General features: G+C 45.7%; 1 protein-coding gene across 1 annotated transcript in view; it reads right to left on the reverse strand.

Annotated features, from left to right (window-relative positions):
• Window positions 1-27,194, reverse strand: part of LOC119401569 (protein henna) — a 107,968-nt gene extending 80,774 nt beyond the window's left edge. Inside the window, exon 1 of the mRNA XM_037668468.2 lies at window positions 26,938-27,194. Within this exon, the coding sequence (XP_037524396.1) occupies window positions 26,938-26,976 (39 nt within the window). The 5' untranslated portion in view covers window positions 26,977-27,194. The remainder of the gene's footprint in view (window positions 1-26,937) is intronic.
• Between the last annotated feature and the right edge of the window lie 431 nt (window positions 27,195-27,625).

The raw sequence follows: 27,625 nt of genomic DNA on the forward strand, positions 1-27,625 counted from the left end.
TGTGAACAGTGGCGCGATGTTATCCATTTTTTGTGATGAAACTACTATTAACAGAAGTTTAAACAGTGGAATCTCGTCGATACGTTTTTCACGAGAACCGGAAAATAAAACGCATTATACAGAAATCGCATTAACCAAAGATGCTAAAAAAACATCGAAATATGCATACTCCGTCAGCAACTCACTTTCATTCAGCAACATCGAAGTAGCTGGCAAACTTGCCCTGCACTTTGTTCTTTTCAACGTCTAAGAGTATCTCTTCGTGTAGCGTTCCGCACTCTCTTCCTCGATTATGATTACGTTTCGCTAGATGGCGCGGTGAATAGCCTGGTGCATCATAAAAGGACTGTGGGACGCCTCGCGTTGGGTGCTCACGGGAAGACGACAAATGAGGCTGTAAAGGGCGATATGGGATGGGCAGGTTTTGAGGCGAGGGAGGCTCAGAGCAAAATAAGGTTCGAAGAAAGGCTAAGGAATATGAAAGAGAGTAGATGGGCAGAGAAGGTGTTCCGTTACTTGTATAGGAAGAGCGTGGACACACCGTGGAGAAAAAGAACTAGGAGGCTCACTACTAGTAAATATACGGTTGGTAGTGTAAGCAGTATGTCAACAAAGAGCGTTAAGCGAAAAGTCAGAGAGGCGGAGAGGATTTACTGGATGGCAGCTATGGAGAAAAAACCGGCTTTGAGTAACTACCGAAAGGGCAAAAATGAAATAAGGAGGGAGGCATTTTACGACAATTCAATGGGAAGTGCTTTACTGTTTGAAGCGAGATCAGGTTGCCTTAGAATGGGTAGCTTGAAAGCGAGATTCAGTAAAGAAGAAGAGCAATGCACGTGCTGCGGGGAAGATAAGGAAACGGCGGAGCATGTTCTGACTGAATGTGGAGACATCCACCCAGGTGTACGTTTGGGCACGAGCCTACATGACGCCTTGGGTTTTAGAGACAATGGAAAGCTGAACACACCCGCGATTGAAATAAGTAAGAGACGGTTAGAGTGTTGGTGGCAGAAAACTAGAGAGAAAGGACAAAAATTAATATTGGGAAAAAATAAGGACATTCTGCCGTAAAGGGCAGAGAACGGAGCTGAAAACTGTTTTTTTTTCTTCTGGAGTAAAATAGTTTTAATTGAAGTAAAGCCACTAGGCCAACGCTAAGAAAAAAACGAGTAAAGTTTTTTTTTTTTTTTTTTGTCGAGCCTGGTGGTACACTTGTCACCGCCCCATTATAAAGGGGACGCTCATTGCATCCATCCATGCATTATCATCATCATTGAACGCAATGGCCGCGTCTGGAAACGATCTTTTCGCCGTGAAATCGACGCGCGATGCGGCTCTACAACGTGCAGATCGTGGCATGTTGGAACGCGATTCAAGCTAGTATGCCGAAGAATAAACGAATGATTTATAGGCATATCGGTTAAGGTCTGCTTTCACGGTCGTATTACCCAGTTTTGGGCAAAAGTTTGATCGTATTAAAGGCATGAAAATACATTATTTCCGAGGGACGTCGGTCGGGAATACGAAGAAAAACGTATTATAGGTCGAAAAACGTATTACGCAACGTCGTATGAACGAGAATCCACTGTGCATGATGAGCCCATATTACACATAACATAGAAATGATCACGCTAAGAAAAATATATGAAATACGATGTCGCACGAATGTTCTTGCGAATTCTTTTATTTTTTTTTGCTCTTTAGGATTTCTGAATTGAACAACTTAGACGCGAGTGTTGTCGATCTTCCCGCAGATTTATTTTATCTTCATTACAATATGTAAGCTTTAGTTTTGGTTGTATGTGCAGGAATAACTGCGCCAATCTTCTTCGGTGTTTGACTGTATAAATGTGTGAAATTGTTTCGATACTCCCCCTTCCCCCCTGCAATAATGCCCATTTGGGTGATGTAGGATGGGTAAACAAACAAACAAACAAACAAACAAACAAACAAACAAACAAACAAACAAACAAACAAACAAATAAATAAATAAATAAATAAATAAATAAATAAATAAATAAATAAATAAATATCCGAAATTAGAGACGTCTCGAACTTCGCATAGTGCCTGGTAGATGTTGATGATGCGAGAGTGAAAAAATACTTTAGACTGATCGGTTCTGCTTCAAAAACTTACCACCATATGTTTATTTACAGATGAGAAAATCAGTCAAAAGTTGTACTTTTTTAAATTTCCCGCCGAAATCTCCAGTGGTTACGTCACAGGTTTCGAAGTGTTTCTTTGTATTTTGGCCGCATTGGCTCTACGAAATTTCTTGAAACTTGGTATGTTAACTCTGCAGCCTCGTCAGAAGTCGATGTACTTACTTTTCAACAATTAGGAGCCACGTAGGCCCTAGCAGACACCGTCAAAACCTATGACGTCATGGCGAGTGTTGCGGGAACTCCAACGTGGCGTCGCCACCCTGATTTTCCTTTTCTTTTTTTGCACGTTTTCTCGCTTACCAAGTGTGTTCTGGCAGTATGCGTGGTGATTTTGGTATCGCGAAAGAGTAATTTACTAATGCGATCAAAATCGTTTTAAATGCGGAGCAGTTTAAGGGACGGCCCCGTCGTCGCCTCATGTCGCGCGTTGGTGTCACGAAGGTCTGATACGCATAAGCCGAACAGGATACGCCTCCACGTTTGATACGCATAAGTCGAAGAGGATGCACGTTTGGAACGCCAGCGCGCTCTTGCCAGTGAACGCCAGCGTCGCCGTATGGCTAATTTGTCTGTCCGAGCCAGTGAAGCGACAGCGAAACGCCAGCATAAGAAGTTAGACACAGATCTACGGAAGAGAGAAGCGAAGACGAAACGCGAGCGCCTGTAGAGTGAAACGCACCGCGCTCGGAGCAGCAAACAGTAAAAAGACAGTAGAAAGCAGACCATAAAACAGAAAATAGATAATCGCAAAAGAGATCAAGTAGTCACATGAAAACAACAGAGAATGATGGAAGATATCACAAAATCATACGAAAAGAACAGGAAAGATCAGATAAACAGAAGATAAATAGAACGAAAACACGGGCGAATCCTTGATACCCAGTTCGGTTTTCACTTGGGGTGAAACTGGCTTTGATTTTTCTCTAGAGTCCCTTTAGCACCGGTTTAGTCGCAAATAACATGGGCGAGATGCAAGACGCTGCCTTAGAAACCCGATTTGCCAGAGGACTGAAAAAAAAAAAAATATCGCGGCAGAGTAAAAACAAGCAAGTACACTCTAGAGGTATGCGGAAAATGCCCGGCTAGCGATGATTAGCGTAATTATTGTCGCCAGAATGATCGCAAACAAGTTCTCCGTAATTCAGCTGCGCCGTGAACTGCGTCAAGCCAAAGAAGAAAAAAAAACGAGAACAAAAAAGAAAAGCGCGATTGTTAGGAGGAAATTTCGTTCGAGGCGCACCACACCGGGTTCGGCGCATACTTCGAGGAGCTGTACTAATGACGTATTCGGGTGGGTGATTTCAGAGCACTTTGGTTCACCTATGCGAAAGTTACGTTAATGAGCTGCTTTTAGCGTTGCCGCTAGCATAAGCATGGGCACGTTTCTTGATTATTAAGCGAGATTTGTCGCTTCTGTATACGGTTATTATGTCACAACAGCTTTTAAAAACTGCTCACGGCAAAACTAGAGTGCACTCAAGCTATCATTCGAATACGCCCTTAAAAGAGGCATATATATATATATTATATAATATATATATATATATATATATATATATATATATATATATATATATATATATATTAATATATATATATATATATATATATATATGCCTCTTTTTGATAATTACATTTGAATGAATCCCAGATAGCCTTAGACTAGGTATCCAGATGCGTGTCTACAACTATTACCTTTGTGTAAATTCTGCTGCGTCAATAAATAAAATTCAATTCGGTACCTTAACACCGACAAGTATGCCCGAATTCAAAAACCGACATCGAAGGTAACCTGTCGCACATATGTCGTAGTTAATAAGGGGACAATTTATTGCGAACACGTTCCGATAACGTCATCATCACCAGCACCACTACCACTGTTACACCATCATAATCGTGGTCATCATTATATTTTGTGTTAGTCTCACAACGGATCACACCTGCCCCCCCCCCCCCCCTTTAACAATTACCTTACTACCCCTGCCTTGTGTTTGCTGATTTGATTTTCAGCCTGCAAACGTTATAACTTCATCTTAGGTACCGTAACATGTATACAAGTAGATTAATAAGAGCTTAACAACCCGTTTCTCACCACCACATGCAGTTATAAACAGGCAGCCGCGCCGGTTACGGTTTCGTTTCTCGCAGCAACCAACCTGTTGTTGATAAACCAAAGCCTCGTATTACTCGGAACCAGCTGTATTTTTTTTTTCCTCGACGCCAGCCACTTCCTACGCAGCACACACGTCGGCGTCGTCGCGCACGGAGTGGCAGTATGCGGTAAGAGACGTATATAATTATCGCTCTCGCGCTGACCCCCGCCTGCCGCCGTTAGCGTTTTGCCACGAGCCAGAGATAACAGGTCTGCGGGCGGCGGCTTCCTCTTCACAACCGAGACACGCGCTCGAAAGAGAAGAAGGGTATGCCTATTAAGTCAGAAATACGATCGCCCTCTCGCCTTGTCCAATGCCTCTAGCCAACGACGCCGCCGCGTGTTTGAGCCGGAACGTGTTCTGGGCTAATTACGCATACTGCGCGCGTTTGCACGACTGACGGTTTACGCGACGACTACGATCCGTCACGCGAATCCATTATGCGGCCTCGAGGGAAGGAGAGCGGCCTGTAGGAGGTTAGTCGAGAAAAAAATATGAAGTACCTAGACTTCCCGCTTGACTGCAGGCCAGACTGATGCAATACTATGATGCAATGATCTTCCAGTGGCTGATTCAATACTCTTGTACACGGACTGCACAATTCACAGACTTCGATGCACAGACTTCACAATGCACATACTTCACAATACACTGCACAGTACACTAAAAGTACACTACACAGTACGCAGACAGCCCGCCACGGTGGTTCAGTGGTTATAGTGCTCGACAGCTGACTCCAAGGTCGCGGGAACGAATTCCGGCCGCAGCGGCCTTGTTTCGATGGAGGCAAAATGCTCGAGACCCGTGTATACGTAGATTTAGGTGCACGTTAAAAAAACCTGATGTTCAAAATTTCTGGAGCCCTCCACTACGGCGTCTCTCGTGATCATATCGTGGTTTTTGGGACGTAAAACAACAATTATTATTATTATTACAATACACAGAAAGTACACAATACGAAGGCTGATGCAATACGCCTGCATTGTTGGAGCAGTTCGTAGTCGCTGCCGACCTAACCAGGGTTGCCAGGTTTGGCTACTTTGCGCCAATTTGGCTACTTTTTGAGGTTGGTGGTGGCAGAAAAAATGTCTTGGCTACTTTTCTAATTATTGACTACTTTGCATTTTCTCGATTTTGTCGTAAATGTAGATATCTGGTAACGCCGCAGTCGCTGGAGTTCGAGTACGCGAAGTCAACAAATCGACTTCTGTTCCTTGAGCAGGCTAGTTATTACGCCTTCCATGGTTTTAAGAGCGATAACCGCTTCATTGCAGTGCTGCCTTGCCCAAAGGCGTTATATTCGTTGTTTGCACGATTGTGTCTTTTGCTTTCCGGAGACGTGGAGCAAAACCCAGGGCCCAACACACAAGCTCTTCTGAATGTACGCGGCTAAGCAGTGCGGGAACTGGACGCAACTGTTCAAAGACAACAGGAAAGGCTTATTAGCTTCGAAGAAAGGAGCCGAAGGAACAACCTAATGGTATTTGGCATACCAGAGGAACCGAATGAAACACCACAAGACCTGCGCAGTAAAGTGCTAAACGATGTAATTGAAAAGAAGCTGCATGTTACGCTAAACACTGTCGAACGCTTGCACAGAATAGGACAAAAAACAGACCACAAGGCCTCGCCCTGTTGTTCTAAGGTTATATGATTACAGGGAAAAAGCGCAGATCTACAAAAATTGTAAGAATCTGAAAGGAACTGGTATTTCAGTCTCAGATAACTTTTCCAAGGAAACCTTGGCTAAACGTAAGCTGCTTTGGAACTCCGCTGCGAGGGAAAGGGAGGAGGGACAGCGCGTGCGTCTTGAATACGACAAAATATACATTAATAATGAAATGTTTTTTTGGGACACCACAAAAAACCGCCGAGTCAAGGTTAAACGTAACCCACACCCGTCAGCGCAAAGAGGCCATGATTGAAGGTGTGCGCCTAACAAAAGAGACAGCTTCCGTCTCGTCAATTTAAATGCTAGAAGCCTGGTAAATAAAAGTGGCGACCTGTAATACATCCTAGCCAATTATGACCCACACATTGTCACAGTTACTGAGACGTGGCTAAATCCTGATATCCGAGACAATGAGTTAGTACCACCTGGTTATAAGATAATGCGGAATGATCGTGAATCCCGAGGAGGTGGCGTTGCCATAATTGTTAAAGACTATGTTGAATGCATCCGTTTGCAAGGAATCCAAAACCACGAGAGTGTATGGTGCAACGTCAGGATTGGCAATGTCATTGTTCTCCTCGGGGCTATCTATAGAGCGCCCAGTACATCGGATTCATACTTACAAGATCTCAAGAGTTATTTAGATGAGCACAAGCCGCGAAATGGTCGTATTATTCTTTCGGGAGACTTCAACTTACCAGATATCGACTGGGATTCTTTTACCGTAGGTTCACAAGAGTGCTCGAAGTGTGACACTCTCATTGATATAGCTTTTGCACATGACTTAACACAAATAGTTCATGAATACACACGAACGGCGGGCTCGGCGAAGTCTATCCTAGATTTAGTATTTCTGGCCGGGTGCTTTGATAATTATGAATTAGCAGTTGACAAGGGTATATCGGATCACAAGCTAGTGTTCGTCCAAATAAAACACGTAGCTATGCGTACTAAACGTGAAGAACGCCTCGTTTATGTGCCTAACTTCTCGAAAGCAGACGGCACTAGTATAATCGATTATCTTTCACATTCATTAGATAACTTCAGAATTGAGACTGACATCAAAGTGATGTGGGTTAAATTTAAAGACATCATCTTCCATAGCGTTGACAGGTTCATACCTGTTAGAAAGAAAACGACGAATAAACGGAACCCCTGGATTACCCGCGATATTATACACCTCAAGCGGAGGATCAGTCGCGAACGAAAGAAAACAAAAAGGGACCAACGCAAACTCTCAGACATGTGAGCACTACTGCGCACCATGCTCAGAGAAGCCAAAAATAAATATCACACAGAAACCCTCATAACCTTCATGAAGTCATCTCCGCAACGATTTTGGCGCTACTTATCGGGCAGTGATAAGGACTCTTACAGCATAGTCGCAAACGATGCGCTTGTGACTGACCCTGCGGTGATATCGTCATGCTTTAATTCATATTTTCAGTCTGTGTTTACTCCTCCAGAAAAGGTTGGCACTCCACCCCCTCTTACATATCAATGCCATTGCGCACCGATGGCTGATTTAGCAGTGACATACGATGGAATTCTATCGCTTATTTTAGAAATGGATGAAAAAAATCTGTCGGCCCGGACGAAATACCTAACAAATTTTTACGACGATATGTGGAATGGGTAGCCTACTACTTGGAAATAATATTTACGGCCTCAATCGCACAAAAACAACTTCCGGATGACTGGCTAGTGGCCAGAGTAATCCCTATACATAAAACAGGTGATAAGCAGCAAATCGGAAATTATCGCCCCATATCTTTGACTTGTGTTTGCTGCAAGCTACTCGCGCATATTATAGCTAAGTCCATATACACTTATTTTGAAGAAAACAGCATCTTTTTTCCAAACCAGCATGGGTTCAGGCAACGCCTTTCTACCACCACGCAGCTAATGGAAACCATCAACGACTTTTCTAGAGCTTTGAACAACAAAAAACAACTCGATGCGGTTTGTTTAGACTTTTCTAAAGCCTTCGACAGAGTCGTTCACTCTCTGTTGGTCGGCAAATTGACACAAATGGGAATCAATCCCCATTTAATAGAATGGATCAACGCATATCTGTCCGGTCGAACTCAGTATGTGGAAATAAACGGCATAAAATCGAGCACCTTATCAGTTAGCTCAGGTGTACCGCAGGGGTCTGTTTTAGGCCCTGTATTATTTTTGGCATACATTAATGACATCAGCTCCGATATCAGCGACGACTTCACTGTGCGTGTGTACGCAGATGACTGTTTAATATACCGTGAGATCAATGACGTGACTGATCAAAAATCACTGAGCGATGCTCTGGCTGCGATTGAAGCGTGGTGTGAAAAGGGGAAAATGAAAATAAACGAACAAAAAACAGTTGTCTTCAGGGTATCCAACAAAGTAAAGAGCGAACTGCACCATAACTACTTCGGGAACTCCCAAATGCTCGCTACAGTTGATAAGCTCAAATACTTAGGAATAACTATCGCCACGAACCTAAGCTGGAAAACGCATATCGCAAATATTACAAGCGCTGCCGAAACGAAACTTTGGTTTCTGCGCAGAAAGTTGAAGCTTGCACCTCAATCTATCAAGCTAACCGCGTTTCTAACATATGTTAGGCCAACGCTGGAATATGCAAGCATTATATGGGATCCGTTTCAAGTAGGTCTAATAAACGAACTCGAAAAGGTACAAAGAAGGGCTGCACGGTTTATTTTGTCTAAATATTCATCGACTGACTCGGTATCAGCGATGTTGAAACTCCTTAAACTAGCGTCGTTATCACAGCGGCGCCTAGTATCAAGATTAAAATTTCTATTTTTACTTTCCAAGCACCAATTTAACATTGATATTTCACCCTACCTAACGCCTCAGCTAAAGCGAACCCTCAGGAAAAAGTATGACTTCATGTTCGTTGTACCACAACTACATATCGACGCATATGCTAACTCATTCATACCTCGAACTATAAAAGACTGGAACGCCCTGCCACCATCAGTTGTGCAGTGCACCTCAACACAAACCTTCGAAAATTGCATAATAGCGACATTACAAACCTGAGTGCTGATGCTTTCTTATTCTGCAGAGTATGCATGTCTTTTTTTTTTCTTTTTTCCCCTTTTCTTGCGACGCAGCATGCATTGGCTGCATCATAAGCAACTCGTGTTGCTGTTTAAGTACCGATTTGTTATTTCTTTTGACTGACGGACTTGCTTTTGTAATATTTCGTTCATATTTTGATAACTACTGTTTAACTTATGAGTATACTTGTATTTTCACGTTTCTTATTGTATTGATGTAATTTGTATTGTAATACGCACTTCGTTGTTGTGAAGCCTTACAACCCAATCTGTAACGGCCGTATGGCCAACAGTATTGTGAATAAAAAACATTGCGGTTGTTGCTTGTTCCCAGCTTCGAACACGGGATCGGACGACTACCGTACACAAATAAATGCTTCGATCACGTGGCTGGTACTAACGAAAGACTGTCGCCCACGGCCTGTGTTTGCTCACCACCAATGGCGAAACGCAACATTGAACTGCAACTTGAAGCAATAAAGACAATCCGGATCGCTGGTGCTCTGCGCTCTTCATTAGAATATGGATGTCTGATGATCTAGTGGTTATGGCGCTCGACTGCTGACACCAAGGTCACGGGATCGAATGCCGGCCGTGGCAGCTGCATTTTCGATGGAGGCAGGAATGTTTGAGGCCCGTGTACTTAGGTTTAGGTGCACGTTAAAGAAGCCCAAGTGGTAGAAATTTCCGGAGCTGCTCACTACGGCGTCCCTCATAATCATGTCGTGGTTTTAGGACGTTAAACCCCAGATATTATTATGGATGTCTGATGAACAGCTTCCGACAATTCTAAGGATTAAATTAGGACTGCAACTAAAGAGCATTAACTGTGCGCACTTGGTCATCCCACAGGAAAACATTGTGAAGGGGAAGACTGTAATACATGCTTGTAGACCGGCGATCGTGATTCTGGGTGTACTAAGCCGTACTAATTTTTGTCGTCGTCAAAAGGCTGCTACTCGTCGTACCTTTAAGAAAAGTGATGCAAGATGCGTGAAGAGCGCCATTTTTCTAAAAGTGCAAGCGACTTGGTCGCTCCGCGCGACATGAATGGTGAACAAAAAAAAAATGCTTAAACCGGGCAGTTCTGCTTTTAAAGAGTTCAAATATTGTACTTATTTACATTTGCGCCAAAATCCTGTTACATTTCGCTCTTTTAATAAAAACGTCGGAGTTCTTTTCACAGAAGCCTCGCTACTTTCGGTTAGCTTAACTACTCTTGGCTCAAGGTAGCTATCTTTTGGCTAGTATTCATTATTTTTGGCTACATTTTGTCTTTTTGACCTGGCAACCCTGGACATAACCCAGGTTTTTGATATAAACGCTCGGCCAACACCTGACGTATTGTGTGAAATATAAGACGTAGAGAATGAGTTTTGCTATGAACACATATCCTAGTACAGGTATTTTATAAGGCTTGGAAAAGTGGCAGTCGGGCCTAAATACACGCCAGGAGCTTAGCCAGGAATTTCTTTCGGGAGGGGGGGGGGGGGGGGGGGAGAGGTGTGGTGGTGGTGGTGGTGGTGGTGGTGGTGGTGGTAGTAGTAGTAGTAGTAGTAGTAGTAGTAGTAGTAGTAGTAGTAATAATAGTGGTGGTGGTGGTGGTGGTGGTGGTGGTCACGCAGGTCACGTGACCATAGAGAAAGATAATAAAGGGTGAAATAAAACAAGATGACGATGTCCGAAATGATGGTGGCGATGACGCCATTCTTGCAATTAATAAAGTGAAGTGATACAGATGATGCCTGAAATTATGGTAAAAATGATGACTCCTTTGTACTGACAGTCATGATCATAGTCATCAATACAACCTCGCTGTCTGGCAATTTTCACGCTGTGGAACTGACTGGACTTTATAGATACTTTCATTGTCCACCGGAGCTCACTAAGCAATTCCTTCTTTTATTCTTCAATATGATCGTCGTCTTGTCCTTTCTCCTCTGATCCAGCCGCTTTATCTCACATGTCGGTAAGGATTAAAAGTCCCTGCTGTCTCTAAACATACTTTGATCTCCTCCGCAGCTTCTTTCGATAGCCTTTTTGAACACGTGTCTAGGTTCATTGTAGATGTGTAGGGATATCATTGTTGTAGTTGCAGTGATCTTCATCGTGTACTTTACCCTATCGTCATGCCTCTTAATATTGTGTAACCGTAAATAATGACTAACAACAGCAACATTGATGTGCTTAAGAGAGAAGGCGCTGGCAAAGAGAAGCAATCGACCGGCGGGGCCTGTCACTCATAGATGCGGGATTTAGGGCAGGGTTCACTGCTCGAAATAGCCTGCCGATGAAGCTGACGCAATGACAGGTGCCCCTTGCGAGTGTCGAGTATAAAGTAACAAAAAATTGGGGGACGCTTAAGCTTCACCTTTAAGAGTTGAACGCGATAGCGATATCCTGCCCCTAGAGCGCACTTCGAACACTAAGAGTGTTTAACAGAATGCGTGCACTAAGGTGTGTGCCTTAGTAATGGGTAGCATACTTTAAACCAGGAGCAATTATGCGCGAGAAACTTTTTCGAAGTTGCGATGCACCCACTACGTGGTCTTAAGGGAATACGCGCAGTAGTGTGTGTGCCTTTTGTAATGGGTGGCTGTCTTTAAACCATCAAGACGTTATGATACTGACATGGTGTGACGCCCGATGGCAATCTACGCTTGTACCACGCAATATTACTGCAATATTAACGCGGTAGCGTTAGAGAGCTCGTGTCTCAGAAATTCCGCTGTCGGCGTCGGCACCGTTGGTTGTGAGCGAAAAATCGAGAAAGTAGCAAATAAAATAAACGATAAAATTTTCGGTCCCAATGAGGATCGAACCCAGGCCGTTCGCGTGGCAAGCAGGTGTCTTACCACAAAGCCACGATGTTGCTTGCAGTTGCTTCGGACAAAAACACTACATAAATGCCATGTAGTAGAAGGAGTCTCCTTAACGCATTTTGTTCGGCAGGTGTCACGACGAAAACGAGCCCATACGGTAGGCGCATTCGCGAGGCCATCAAACTACGTCGAAAAACGCCGGGATAGTGCAGCCATCGCCGCTAAATACACACACGAACTTTCAAACAGCTCTAAAAATGGACAACTATGTCCATCTAGAGGAAAACATATCAAGCCAACGCAGCAAACGCTAGATAATGTGCTGCCATCTGTGAGGCATTGTGAGAAATATGTCTCGACTTTTCATAGCATCCGAGAGGGCCGGCGCGCGGCGTATATCTTGGAGGCCATGCGACTCTTGCTTTAGATCGAAAGCCTGTAAAATTCGCGCGCGTGCGTGCGTGTGTGAGTGTAGCAATACACATTAATAAGTATGCACTTAGTGGTTGAAGTGCGCACTAGGAGCCGGATTTCGCTATCGCGTTCAACTCTTAAAGGCGAAAGCTTAAGGGTCCCCCAATTTTTTACATCTCGTACTGTCACACCCGTACAGAGGACGCGTATTTTTGGGAAGCATCAAAGTTACTTTCAGTGCAGCTCCAAGCAGAGGCGTGACTGTTTGGTAGAACACCTGCTTGCCACGCAGACGGCCTGGGTTCGATTCTCACTCGGACCCAACATTTTTATTATTTATTTTATTTGTAGCTTTTTCGATTTTTCAGTCGCGGACAAGATGATGATTTTTCGCTCACAACCAACGGTGCTGACGCCGACGGCGGAATTTCTGCGATACGAGCTCTTTAACGCTATCGCGTTAAAATGTACGAGAGAGAGGGCAACGCGGTGCACTCTAAGGCCTCTTTGACAGCTTGGCGCACAGTAGGCCGCTCACGTTCTTCCTTATTGCGACGCCCAAGCGCTGAGTTTCGTGCCAAGCGCAGGAACACTTCAACAACCAATCCACTTTGACATTTAGACGCGTATTAAGACAATTTCGCACCGTCTTACTATTCATCGCAAGCAACCAGGAGAGATTAAAAGAATGATAGGAAAGGATGGGGAGATCCGGTCAGCGAAGTTCAGGGACGGGGCCATAGGCGTGCGCACAGGGGGGGCAGGGGGGGCGGCCGCCCCCCTTAATCGCCTAAAAGGAGGGGTGCGCGAAATCTGCTCCGTACATTGACCCTTCTAGTCCTAAGAGGGGGGGGGGGGGGGCAAAAGCTGCCCCATACATTGACGCAGTAGGTGGGGGGGGGGCGCCGCGATGAACCTTTGCCCCCCGTGATGGGGAACCCTGTGCACGCCTATGGACGGGGCCACGATCGGCGAGAGGCACGAGGACATCTCGGACGGGGCGAAGCCCCGATCGGTGAGAGGTGCGCTCGGCGTGACGGACGAAGCAACCCCGTCACGGCACGACGATCGGCGACTGGCGGAGGACATCACGGAGAGGCGAACCTCGATCGGTGAGCGGTGCTCGGCATTGCGGACGACGCAACCGTTCGTCGTGAAATCCACCGAGCGAATACCAGGCGCTTTTGTCTCACACGTCGGTAAGGATTAAGCGTCTCTGCTGTCTCTAAACGTACTTTGAACTCCTTCTCAGCTGTTCTCGATGGCCTTTTTGAACACGTGTCTTTCATTGGAGATGTGTAGGGATATCACTGCCGTGATCGCTGTAAAGGGATCTTAAAGGGACACTAAAGAACAAAACGATTTTTCTCATATTAGTAAAGTACTCTTTCACGATATCATAAACACCACGCTTGCTGCGAGAAGACGCTTAGTAAGCGAGAAAACACGCAAAAAAAAATATGGGTGGTGACGCCACCTTGAAGTTTCCGCACCATTTGCCGCGACGTCACATGTTTTGACGGCGGCTACTAGGGACTACGTCGTTCCTAATCGGTACAAATGAAGCACATTGTCCTCTGAGGGGGCCATAGACTTAAAATGCCAAGTTTGGGGTAATTTTGTTGAGCCAATGGCGCCAAAATACGACAAATACACTTTGAAATCCGTGACGTTACGCGGGGAGATTTCGGCGCGAAATTTAAAAGTGAACTTTGTACTTGATTTCCTCCTCTGTTAATAAACATATGATGGCGACATTAACGTTATTAGAGTTCTACGAGCACGATTTACCGATCTAAACCGATCCATCGTTTCTCTTTAGTGTCCGTTTAATCTTATACTGTACTCTATCGTCATGCCTTTTAATTTTATATGATCGTAAAGTGACGACACACAACAGCAACATTTGGTGGCAGGACTCCGAGTGGTAAGTACTTTTATCTCTTCATGAAAAATTACATATAACACACATGACGCATACGGTGTTCATACGGTAATACCGGATAATTACGACATGGGTAGCATGAGATCCTGCGATAGAAAATTGGAGCAAATGATTCAGTAAAAAGAGGAAATAATACAGCAGAAGTTTCATTGACCTATAAAGAGGATTAAATATGTGCGTTCTTTCTATGAAACTCGTAAACTTCCATCGCCCGACCAAAAGCGTATCATGTGGCACACAGTCGGTTACAACCTAATTATTAAATACAAGCTCCATCACCAGAACTGCGGCTCTCCTACCATACATCTGAGCAAGATAGTCGTGTTAGATGGTTTGCATTGTAACTATTAGTACTTCTTTGCTGTTAATGTAAATGCCACGCATATTAAAAATTCACAGGATCCCTTATGTATTCACCAAGACGACTCGAAGGCGAAAGCCACTTTCATTTTCTTCTCAGTCGATGAATTGGTCCTGCCCCGGCCAACCGCCGAAAGCTTTTCATCATCTAACGTGGTTTTGCACTGCCTCCAGGATGGGAGGCACCTCACCTGGTTTTGCACTGCCTCCGTGATCGGCCCACCTTTGACCAAGCGATGATATCACGTGACGACGTCATCATGTGGCGTCACAGTATGCGACGTCACAGTGACGTCACAAATTTTGGCGATCTGTGACGATGCTGGTTTTTTTGCCTCACTCGTGTTTACGCCGCCGACGTGGGACGCCGGTCGATTTTCGCGTTTCATGAGGCATTTAAGGCTTTTGCCTTAATAATTAAACGTTCATTGCCCCTAATTAAAATATTTGCGTTTCCCCGAGCAATAATTCGGAATCTTTGCTGAAATTAGCCAAGAATTTCCAAGTTATCGAACGAAAAATCAGCTACACGATCTACCTACGTTGAATGGAATATTGAAATCTTTCTTTAAAAAAATGGTGTTTCTATAGGCTCATGCATTGCCCTACTGTTGAGTGACATGTTCCTAGCAAAGCTAGACAGAGCTCTTAGTGAACGCCTTAGTGGTAGCAGTGTTCTGACAATATTCCGTTTTGTCGACGACTATATTGTGGTTTTGAAGTGCAACGCTGAAAACTTCCAAGCTGTTAGCAGGCATCTTATCACACTCTTTGAAGAGTGTTTAGCTCCACTTTTGATTACACACGAAATGCCACGGGACAGCACCATTCGGTTTCTAGATCTGCGGCTGACATTTGCCAATCGACATACATGCTGGAGGTACGAGCCGCGCGCACAAAAACCCTTGTTGCCAGACGCATCATCACAAACAAAATTAGACAAAAGGAGCATTGCTCAAACATGTCTTTGCAACGCTTTGGAAAAATCATGTAAACATGCTGTCACGGAAAGTTTCAATGCTCAGACTCGTCGGTTCAAATCCGCAAGAGCTGCTCACGTCAGTAACGGAAACAATCTACCGAAAAAATGTTGCAGTGGCTTAGCTCGGCTATGCCAGGATATACGTAGCGTTAGCAAAGGTTCAGCTGATTATTCTAAGTTTTCCTGGTTGTCTAGGATTAGCTTGATTATCATGCTTACTGCTGCTCCAACGACACACACACGGTATACGTATTATGTGGCACATGTATATTTATTTTGCCAGGCAACTACTTCGGGATCCGATGAGTTAAGCTTCTCCGCTCTTCTGCGCCGTTGAGCAGCATTTGTGCTCTCCTTCTCCATGGCGATACCACAGTAGCAAACGCCAGTCAGAGGCGCTATCAAGCGGCTCCAGCGCAGTGTCAGACGGCGACTGCACAGCAAAGGCGAATAGCTGCGCGCGCGCCGGCACCAGTACGTCTGCCACGGCTACGACGTCACTCCTCAGGAAAGCGCAGACCGGCGGCGGCGAGTCGCGCGCGGCGGCGGTGGAGTGCGCGGGAGGCGCCGGCTCCGGTGCGCAACCTGTGTGACATCACTGATCCTCGCGCATGCGCAGCATGGCTCTTGAGGAGGCGCGCGAAACTGGCTCGGCTAGGCCAGTGTAGCTAACGCTACAAAAAGAAAAACTGCAGAAGAAATGGTCAGCAGGTAGACATGGAAGCTCGTCGCCGCTATGAGGTTTCGGTTATTCCATACATGCACAAGATATCGCATCGTCTAAAAAAAAAACGCGCAACGTTGTGGTGCTCAAGTAGTTTTTTCAGCACCCCATAAACTCTCATATGTTTCATGTGTTACCTGTCCCGTGAATAAAAAGACATTCAAGTGCACCATCAAGCATCGCAAACAATACGTAGAATGCACCAGCAATGTCATCCATCGAATTCTACTTTCATGTAGAGCCAGACTACTATGTAGGCCAGACGGAAAGGTGTATAAATGATCGCCTTCGAGAGCACAACAATAATGTGCGCAATGCTAAAGAAGGTATTTTAGCTATTAATTGCCATTCCTGCGGATGCACTCCCCTGTTCGAAGAAACCACAATCATCGGCAGACATCAGGACCAGCGCACTCGCGAAATCACTGAAGCCGCTCATATTGCCCAAAAAAACTTATCATGCGTAAGTACGGCATTTGTTTGTTTGTCGACGAAAGAATTATCTTTTTTTGGAAGAGCACGTGTGATCATCCCTTGATATTTTGTCACGCTTTAATGTTTTCAATTCCTTCCGTACATATTTTCCTCTCGTGTTCGATAAAAGTTCAGTTTATAGTCAGCACTTGTCTGTGTTCCTTCTCTTGAGTGTCCTCGTGTAGAATATCGCTCTGTTACTATTTCATAACGCGAACATATATGTGTCTGTATCAGGCCCGTAGCCAGCCCCCCCCCCCCCCCCCCCCCCCGAAATTTTATGATACATGGTGTTTTACCGAAAATAAATAATGAAAATAAGCGCTTTTCTCGAATAGTCAAGACTTTCAGCAAGTGGGCCCTCCCGAAAAAAATTCCTGGCTACGGGCCTGGTCTGTATAAGAAAAGAACCGACCTGAAATACGCGTGAGGTGTTTGACGTCACCGAAAGGAGCAAGTGCAATTGGATGGGGCACCTATTCAAATTTTCTCTGGCTGTGACATCGACAGCTGTGGGCGGAGCGTGCATTGATTCTTAGGTTGGAACTGGCTATAGAAAACAGTTTTCATCTGTTTGTCACCGACGAGAACCTTCAACGTACAAGAAGTTGTCGCCTGTCTGAGACAGGTTTACGTAGAAGGCATCCCGAAACGCGAACGCCTCGCTGACATTCTCCTCATCCTAGAAGAAACGTGCGTTTCTATACCAACACGTATGTTCGTTATTTTAACTTCAAAAAAGTGGAGTTATACGGGAAGTGCCATTACGGAAATCTCTCGAAAGCTTGCTACCTCGCTGTGCACGCATTTCCGGTGGGTGACAAGAATGACTCGTTCACCATGCAAACGCGTGCTTCCGAAGCCACGTTTTTCTTACGTGACGAAAATGGTTCCTAAGATTCTCTCACTATGAGCGACAGAGTTTTCCTTTTCGGGTTAGCGTTTACGAAAGTGTCCTTTTATGTGCAGCCAAGTGCGGTTCTCCATCCGTGTCGCTGACTGAAGTCGAGGTGGCTGTCAGTTGCAGATATGTTGTTCAGACAGGCTGATGGCGACAGCAGCTGCAGAACTTGAACAAGGGAAGAGGTCAGGGGAGGCTTTTAGCTTGCATGGTTTCTCACTTGATACGATGTTATTCTTTAGAAAATAATGAAATGGTTTTTGCCAGTGGCGTTGCGACATCCTTTTCGGTCACGGTGTGTCCTTTGACTCTACTCAGCTTCAGCACTACTATCAGCCTTATGTCGGTCGGCTCACGTTTATACTCACGTCCACTCACACATACTTCAACGCACTGGCGTTCACACGCCAGCTCAGCAGTTATTTATCAGAGCCACGCGTGATGGAAGGGGGGGGGGGTCCCTGAACTTTGCCCCCTTTCCCTGCTATCTCTTTCACGAGAAGTTCTTGATAAAAATATTGATAAAATATCTTGTGTGAGTAGTGTATTTCAACAGAAATGTCCTTACGGTATTGAAACCACTGATAACTCGCATTTCAAGAGACGAGATCAAAAGGCGCCAAGCAGAGCAGCGATTATGCGAGATATGGGTGTTAAAGAGCATTAACACCAAGGTCGAAAAAGCTAGTTACAAGCTAACAAACTAAGGAGTCGACAAACTCACTCACTCAGACTCAAATCGAGCCGTGATTATGAGTCTGAGTGAGCGTGGCTGAGTAATAATTTGGTGAATGTGAGTACGAGTGGCTCCGGCCGAGGAAAATTTTAGGGAGTCAGTCCGATTGAGCCCCCAGTTGAGGAAGACCTTTGGTGTGTCTGAGTCCGTGGTGTGAGTCCTAAGCGCGATATATATTTCTTGAGTGAATCTATGCCTTAGGGGGACAACAGTCTATGCCTCAGGGGGACAACAACGTGTCTCTAAATGCTTCAAGTTTTGTTATTGTTTATTAGTTGACCCCATATGGGAATGTGGGCTACGTTCGAGCCACCTTTATCAATACTTAGTGAACGTGTTGAAACAACCCGCTTCTCAGTATATACATATTGCAGAAACAGCACATTAAGTTTCCCATAAATGCACGCAAGAAAAAGCGCGAACATGACATACTTTAAACTTGCAAAACTATCAACTTGTGCCAAAAGCGAGCCGTTAACAATGAAAACAGTGGAAAACCGGTGCGCTCTTTTCTATTTTCTGATGTATGAAGCAGCTTTATCTGAAACGCGTCCATGGGTAGATAACTTTACTATATTACAGGAAATCAGAGTGCTTTGGCCAGTACTTTCTGTTTCTACTGACAAGTTAGTAAATTGTTCAGCTGTTACGCAAATTGAGCCATGCTTCCAGGTTCAGAGCTGCGTGTGAAAATATAATTTCATAAAGCCGGACAAGATACGTGCTATAACTGGTACCTGTACTCATTAAAGTGTGTAGTCGTCCATTCCATCAATGAAACGCAAGTAAATAAAAAAAAACTGGTCTCTTGGCGCAAGCGAGTGAATTCAAGAGAACTAACGTACGCTCCACGGTTACAGGAGCACGCTAGCCTGATTTAGTCCGGAACCTAATTAGCGCTTACCGTCACAATGCACTAATCAATGAACTATAGCCTAATAATGAACATTCCGAAGCAAGTGTGTTCTGATTAGGAGACGCGCAGGCGCACATACCATTGTTACAACAGCACGCTAGCCCGGTTTAATCTGAAACGTAATTGGTATTAGCGTTGATGCGCTGAATTGTCCCGATCAAATATGTGCCCCGGTTGTGCAACTATCGCTCTTAATGCGAGATCAGATGTATAGTTTGGGACTACAGTTAGTGAAGAAAAGAAATGCATAGAAGCGTTCTGATTAAATTACCAGGCGACGCGAGCACGCAACTGAGCTCATTTACTGCGATAAGGAATTGTAATTATTCTCACAGGAAGCGCAGGGCGCTTATAAGGGGAGCGAATAGTTACCGGGAAGAGTTTTGAGTCTTTCGCTGCGATATTTGTGGGGTTAGATTTATACCAAAACTTTTTTCGTAGGGCTTCTCATCATGTTTCGTGTTTCAAATGAAGAAGCACGGCACAAGGTTGTTCCCACATCCTAAAGATCACAATAGCGGAACTTCCGGCTGCCGTCACATGCGACAGAGTTTCGTGACCCGAGTAGAAACTTCATAAGTGACGTCATATCGCCGTAAAACTTGAACGAAAGTGAAAGGTTCCGCATTGCGTTGCATAAGTAACGCTCACTTCGATTCATGGCCCGTGTCACTTGGGCGGCCAGTAACCCACGCCGTGCCGCTTCGCGGGTCTCGCTATTTTGCAAGTATTACTACTGCCAGAACCAGGGGACAGGGACGTGCCATTCCACCAATGACGTCATACGGGACAGCTCACCTGTCACTCCCGCAGTTGCGTACCGATTCCCGCTTCCGTCACGGAAACGCGCCGCGGGTGCTTGATAGGTCGGTAGCGACCGTGTCTTGATATACAGGGCGTCCCAACTATCACGCAGCATGATTTAAAGAAAAAAAACCGCCAGGCCTGCGCTGAAACCGCAGCACAGTCACAGCGAAAGCTGGAAGAGCGGCATTTCTAGAGCCCGCGTTGTAAGCTGTCTTTGGACTACTAATACATGTACACTAGCGAGGTACCCACTACGCCATAAATCACAATTTTTGTGAAGTTGGGAAGCACCTCCTAAGCCATTATTCGTCATTCTGCGGAGAAGCGAGGCACCAGCTACAGGTCTGTAAGGCATTATGTGCACTTTGTTGAAGCGACGACTGATGACGATGAAGAATTATGGCTCAGCCCTTTGTAATGGGTTGGAAGCTTTAAACGGCCCACTAGTTATGTAATTTGCATTGGGTGACGCCCGGCCGCTATTTCCCTCTCCCGTCATGCTGTATAACATACGTTGACGTGCGCAGGGATTCATTCCACTCGATTGTAACAGCGCTAACATTATCCATATATCAAGATAGTCTTCATTGATAACGCGGCAAGAGCACCTTTCTGATTACGGGCTGACTCTGTAAGACCCAAGGCGGTGCGTTTCTTAGGCCGTGAAATTGCAGATCGGGCGATCCATATTTTATTTCCTTTTCACTTTTCAGATGTCGCGGCCTTTCTTTATCAACCGGAAAAAATTATCGCACAATTAGTAGTACGTTGTTTAAAATAGCGGAGTTAGATGTCATTTGAACATGCCTACATATGCCTCATTGACATTTTGATAACCAGGTGAGTACATTTGGAGTTAAAAATATGACTAGTTAACTAAACCTCATTAACGAAAACAATAGTAGTGGCTGTTCCAGTGTACTAGGAACAATGTGAACTAGGTTGCTTTGCGTAACGCCGTTCCTCTGTATTAAAATCGTGCTGCGTGTTAGTTGGGACTCCCTGTATATGACGCGCCTGAGCGGCGCGAAAAATAATGAAACATAAAGCAACGCGCCCATGCTTTCGAGAGACACGCGCTCGGAGTGGCCTACGTCACAAGCTTTCTTTCTGGATCGAGGACACACGCTCGACTTCAGTGCTTTGAAGGTGAAACTCTCAGCTTCGAGAAGCATTAGCTTTTAGGACTGTTCTGCTAAAGAACACTGGAAAGAAAGACGCCATGCCGATGCCGTCCGAAAACAATGTTCCACTGAAGGCTGCAACCTACCATAAAGCTCTCCGTTTAGCACCCAGACAACTCCCAAAGGAGAGTCTGCGTGGATTTTAAATGTCTTTTTTTGGTCTTTTGGCCAGCCTCGACTTATACGGTCCAACCAGATTTAGGCTTAACGGAAAGTCGACATCATCAATCTTTTCATGCGACGGTGAGATTGACTCCTCGGATATGACGGCTAGAAAGGGGTGTGCGCGGTTAGCGGATCTGCCTAGCTTCAAGGCAGATGTCCAGAGCTTCCTCGGTACGCGATTAGGGCTCAAGATCAAGGGCATCTACTTCTCCGGCGGGAGCCGATAAGCTTTCGCACATGCCGCGGTCAGGGAGTCCCGCGCTGGCCAGACGGTCGGTATCAGGATGAAGCCGGCCACAAGACACGAGAAAACGCCCGACGCGAATCGTCCCCGCGGGTCACGGGAGCTAAGCCTTATCGCGGTCTGAGATGGCCACGGATGAGCAGCACTGCAGCGCTTCCCGTATTTCTCCGCGTCACAGTCTGTATATTCCGGGTTGGAGAAAGAAAAAATTGTGAGGCATGTGGTTACGAGTTGGTCCCGCGAGAGTGGGGGGGGGGGGGGGGGGGGGGGGGTGGCGGCACGACAAATCTTGGAGGTTTTTGAAATGGCAAGGCTGACCAGATTGTGCGTGAGCAGACCTTCAATTGCCCTGTCAGACAAGAAAACCGATCACCTTTCAAATGCACTCTTGAAAAAACAGTAAAAAAAAGGTAGTAACTGCAGCATTTACTGCCCCCTTGGCACGAGTACGAACTTTCGCTAACGTTTTCTCCTTTAGAGGTAGTAAATATTCACGTCACTACTATGCGTGTTAGTGTTAGCAGATGTTACTACTTGCGTGCGTGACTGGTTGGTAAGCGTCACTACCACTATCGGCAGCGCTACGTTATCATCTAATTGTGACAGTGTTATGAAAAATTAAGGGAAACTATAACTTTCTTAATTTTCTTGGAATAACAGTTTTATGCCGCGTCATGCCACACGTATATGCAAGTAATAAGATACAAAAATTCGGGTTCAAAACATCAAAGGCAAGTATGAGTTCATGGTCAACTCACCTGTACAACGTGCGCTGCCCCAAAGTAGGGCTATATTTATCCTTTAGGTTGCTGTTAGTGTGTGTTGCGTAGAAGCCTGCATATTTTTCGCGTGGCTATATGTGCATGTGAGCTCGTTTGTGGGTCGTGCATGCCTCTTTGCGTAAATTGCTATCTGATGACGTCACTGTGGTGCATACTTACCAGGTCACATCAAGAGACTATACCGTACCGTCTCACTTTTTTATCTGAGCTTGTCAGGGTAGTAAAGTTACAAACTTTGTATTACCACTTCCCTGTAGGCAGTAACTGTGAAGAGTAATTTGCGTGGTGTTAAAGTTACTAACTTGACAGTTACCACCTTCAGTTAGGTAGTGAATATTGTGACAAGCGTTTAGCACCTCAAAGTTAGTAAGCAACAGTGCTTTATCTTTAGGCCTGTGGTTGTACGCGCATTGTACATGCATGGTATGCAGTGACGATGCTCAGTTTTTTTAGGGGCGTAGCTCCTCTTAGTCTAACCTTGTCACGTCTCCGTTGTCCGGCGTCAACGGCAGTATCTCTGTCCGGCGTAAACGGGAGATGGCGCTGTCTCATAGAAGTACATACAAACTGCACTTCAGGGACGATATTCTAGATGGCGCTGTACACAATCCGTGTCGTCATCACCATTTGTCGTCTCATTTCCTAGATGGCGTTGGTCCAATAGAATTGTATGCAATATGGCGCTTGTGTGAATCACCACTAGATGGCGCTAGAAGTGCCGTGCTCTCCGATGGCTGCTGCGCGGGCTGCGCGAGGGGGATGCGCGGGGAGTGAGCGCCTCTTCCATTCTCCTGGATCGTCCCCGTCGTGTCGGTTTGTTGGTGGAGCATGAACGATGCGCAGCGGCGGGCGCTCGCTTGGCGGCAGCCAGGCGGATCCCGTGACGGTGCGCGCAAGGACGCCCGCTGCGAAACGGGCGCACGAGACGCCGATCCCGAGACCATGATTGTCTTCAGGCAGCTTTCGGCCCAAGCTCTTCATCATTCACCCGTGGATATGCTGTAATTTTTATATTATCATTGTTTCTCATTTCTGGGTTCCTCTTTCTTTTCGTTTTGGACTGCGCAAGTACATAAAAACCTTTTTTTTTTTTCTTAAGTCAGCGCTGTAGTTTGTGTCCTCATTTTTTCAGTTGCTCCGCCTTTTGAGTTGTTTTATTTCCATTATTTCGTACCAACACGCCCAAGCATCCACTTTAGTAGTGTAATCACGACGACTCGGTAGAAATTCCGAGACGAAGGAAACCGCTATGGAGACGTGAGATGTTGGAACATTGCACGTTTCCCTAGCTACAAGACAAGATCTTAATTCTAGTGTTTTCTTTTATTTGTGCCAAAACCACGATACGATTGAGGCGCATGGTTGTGAGTGAGTCCGGACTAATTTAGACCACATGTGGTTCTTTATCTGACCACCGCTTTTATATCCCACACATTACGTCCCAGGCCCGTAGCCAGGAATTTCTTTCGGCGGAGACCCACTTGCTGAAAATCTTGACTATTTGAGAAAAACACCTATTGTCATAATTTATTTTCGGTAAAAAAACCTACTGCACCAAAATGTCACGGGGGGCCGGGCCCCTAGCCCCCCCCCCCCCTCTGGCTACGGGCCTGTTACGTGTTAGACTATGTCCATTTCTTTCACTTGTGTCAGATAGACTATCCTTACCCCCGTTTGTTCCCTGATCCACTATGCCGTCCTCCGATCTGTCATTGTTACGCCTAAAATTTTAAAGCGATAACGCTAAAGAGCTAGTTTCGCGGAAATTCCGGTGCAGGCGTCGTTGGTTGTTAGCAATAAATCGGCGTTCTCCGGGAGCGAAAAATCGACATATATGCAAATAAAAATATTCGGTTCGCGTGGGAATCCCCAGGTCCTCTGCGTGGCAAACAGGTCTTCTATTACACAGTCATGCCAGTGCTTGAAACGGCTTCGGGAAGAAACCCTATACGAATTTCATGTAGTGCGGCGAGAGCACATAATACTGCGTGTCAGAAGCGTAGAACCGGACTAGGCTTCAAATCGGTGAAGTGCGCAATGCATTGAGTGTGTGGGGTTTAAAGGCCCACCCGTTACGGAGCGCTCAGGCCTAATTTGCCATCATCATCAGCAACAGCATCAACAAAGTGTTCAGCTGCGCCCGTTCGCGTGTTGACTTACGGACGCGTCGTGGGTACTTCGCCAATTCGCGAAACATTGAATTAGGGCGTAGTGGGCACATCGCAACGGTACTTGCAGTGGGCATTCTAGGATAGTTTGAAACGGCCCATGTTACGCGCACAGACGTTCCTTTTCTTGCTTCACGGCTGAGTTATCCACTGAGCAGCGAAGCGAGGCTAGCGATTGAAAAGGCGACGCGAACGTACGAGTCCACATTACGCTGTGGAGTTCTGCTCTTGAAGACAAAGCTGAAGCGTCGTCCAAGTTTTTCCTTTCCATTGCGTACTGCGTCGACCTTAGATTTTTTTTCTTTCTAGTTTCTTCATTGTCCGCCTTGTATCAGCGCCATATGTTGAAACCAGTGTGAGAAAAAACGCTCAATAAACTGAAACTGATTGGCGACGATTATTGCCGATATATGACGGCACTCCGAATCAGTGAAAAGGTATCCGTGATTAAGATAAAGCGACTGTTCTTCGCTGGTTGCTCTATCAGATAATGCGGCTGCTGTTGACGTGCGAGCAGGAGAAATGATGTGTACATGACTCCAGTTTTTTTTTTTTTTACGATGATGTCAAGCAATGGCGATACGGCGGGACGACACGTTCCAGAACCTGAAGGCATCCACGAATGTCATCGCCCCTCCAGAATGGGGCCTCGCGAAAGTCATCCACTCATGAACAACAACCGCGATAGCGATAATAATTACCACCGCCTTATCAGCAGCGCACAAAACGAGATAACAAGTGGGAAGCCCCTGCTGTAAACACTTCCTCACGAAGCATAGATTGGTGCGCCTGTTTGCGGAGATAGTACTTAGGCAGTAGAAAATTGCTCACCTCTTGGTACACACGTAGCACGAGAGTCGCTCAATACTCAAGTATCATCAAAGAACCCTGACAATACTAAAGAAAGCGAAGAATAAAGTACCTGCAGGTTTACGAAACGAATCAGACGCAGAGACAGTACCGACCGCCGATGTCTACACGAAGCAGGAAAATTTAACCTTTTCTCTAACTTGTTTCAGTTTGTTACGTTTCTTGTCTTCAACTGTTCATTTTTCAGTATGGGAATACACTCCCCCCCCCCCCCCCTTTTTTTTCTTGCGCAGCAGAACTTATAGAAATGGAGTATCCGAGATGATATAAACCTTACCCTCTCTACAGCAAGGCAGGTAAAACAGAACAAAAACTTTAAGCTCATCTGAAGACGACCGTTGTCTACCCCCAATACAGGCAATTTTTACGCGTTGGCAGTCACAATAAAAAATGTGAGCCTCACAATACGCTGTGCAATGTACTGATTTCTATTCCTTTAGTTTTGTGTGTATGTATTCGCATAAGTTCTTCATGTAGAATCAATACTAGGAAGTCGATAAACACTGGACATTGTAGATGTTGGGACATATATATTCACTGTGGGCCTTCGCTAGCTTTTGGCTTCTGGCTCAACAGTTCTGTTGTACAAATTCTTGTGTCAATGAAAAATACATCAATTGAATTGAGTTGAATATGTTTTCGGCTTGCGTCATAGTGCATCCATGTATTACATTACGAAGTCGATAATTTTCTCTTAAATCGGGAAAAGACAGAACTTCTGGGTATGATTAAGCCTTGAAGCGATGAAAGATCGTCTAAAAGGGAATGTCCTTGAGAGGACGTTTCGACAAGCGGATTTGTACTTGTCAGTGTTGCCCTGGACGAAGATAAGTCCACGCCGAAACGTTGACCCCAATTTCATTCCCTTTTTAACGACCTTTCATCATATTCTGTTTAGCCACTCGGCTATGTGAGCACACTTACACAACAGTGGTCGCCACGATTATTTCTGTGGCCGTCGCGGTGGTAAAGTGGTTGCAGTGCCCGGCTGCTGACCCGAAAGCAGTACTTTCGATCCCGGCCGCGGCAGTCGCATTTAGATGGAGTCGAAAAGCTTCGAGACCCGCGTACCTTGGTTTAGATGCACGTTAACAAACCTCAGGTGGTCGAAATTTCCGGAGCCCTCCATTACAGCATGTCTAATAATGGTATCGTGATTTTGGCGCGTAAAACTCCAGGTATACTATTATTTTATTAAGTCGCGGGACGCACAGCATCGCTTTCTAATGCCGCAACTGCCTTACGATACATTGAGACGTGTCTGTGTTCCGCGACTACAGGTAGGCATTAGTGTCGTACGCTCTTCCAACGTTCAAGCGTGCGTGGCATGTACAACGGAAGTAGGCGACTAAAGATTCCACGAGACGTGGGCATGTCCTACCTCTCCAGCCGTTTCAGCGCTGTGGTTGACTCCGTTCATGTTGACCGGAAGCCTCGTTCCTCGGTTCGGCACGGTATTCGGTACAGGTGCGTCACGTGTGGTTAGCGGGTGCCCAGTTAATGGTGCGACTGAAGACGTCTTGGGTTCGTCACTCTCGAGTGGCTAAGAAGAGCTCAGGTTGTTCGGTCGGTGCGGCGAAAAAGCTTGCTCGTCGAGCGCTCAGTTCCTTAAACGTCCTACGGCAGCCTAGTCGCGAGACTGAAGACAGGCTCGCGTTGTCATCTGTTTATGTCCCGTCTTGTGGCGATCTGACCACACCGACGTCACCCAATGGCAGCCTGTCTAGCCTCGGGTTAGAGAAACCTCTCCCCCCTTCCACTCCCCCCCCCCTAGGCATCCCACCCCTTCTTCCAGTAATCGCTGGCGACCTTGTTAACGGCCGTCTATCTGCAGCAGACGTCGCCCACTGCCGGACGGCTCGCTTCCGAAGTTGTCGTGTGCTCTCACAACCCCTTAGGGCGAGGGCTTTTCCTGCGCCACTGGATAACGAGCGCTTATTGCCGTAATACCCTCCGAGCGAATCGCAAAAAAAGGGGTTGATGGCGCAGAACAATTTTGTATCGTTGTCGCTCTGTGTCGAGGAGGCGAGTAGGAAGGCTTGTTAATTTTGGGTGAGGATAAATTCGAC

This window comes from Rhipicephalus sanguineus, chromosome 8, assembly GCF_013339695.2.
Source record: "Rhipicephalus sanguineus isolate Rsan-2018 chromosome 8, BIME_Rsan_1.4, whole genome shotgun sequence".
NCBI classification, from domain to species: domain Eukaryota; kingdom Metazoa; phylum Arthropoda; class Arachnida; order Ixodida; family Ixodidae; genus Rhipicephalus; species Rhipicephalus sanguineus.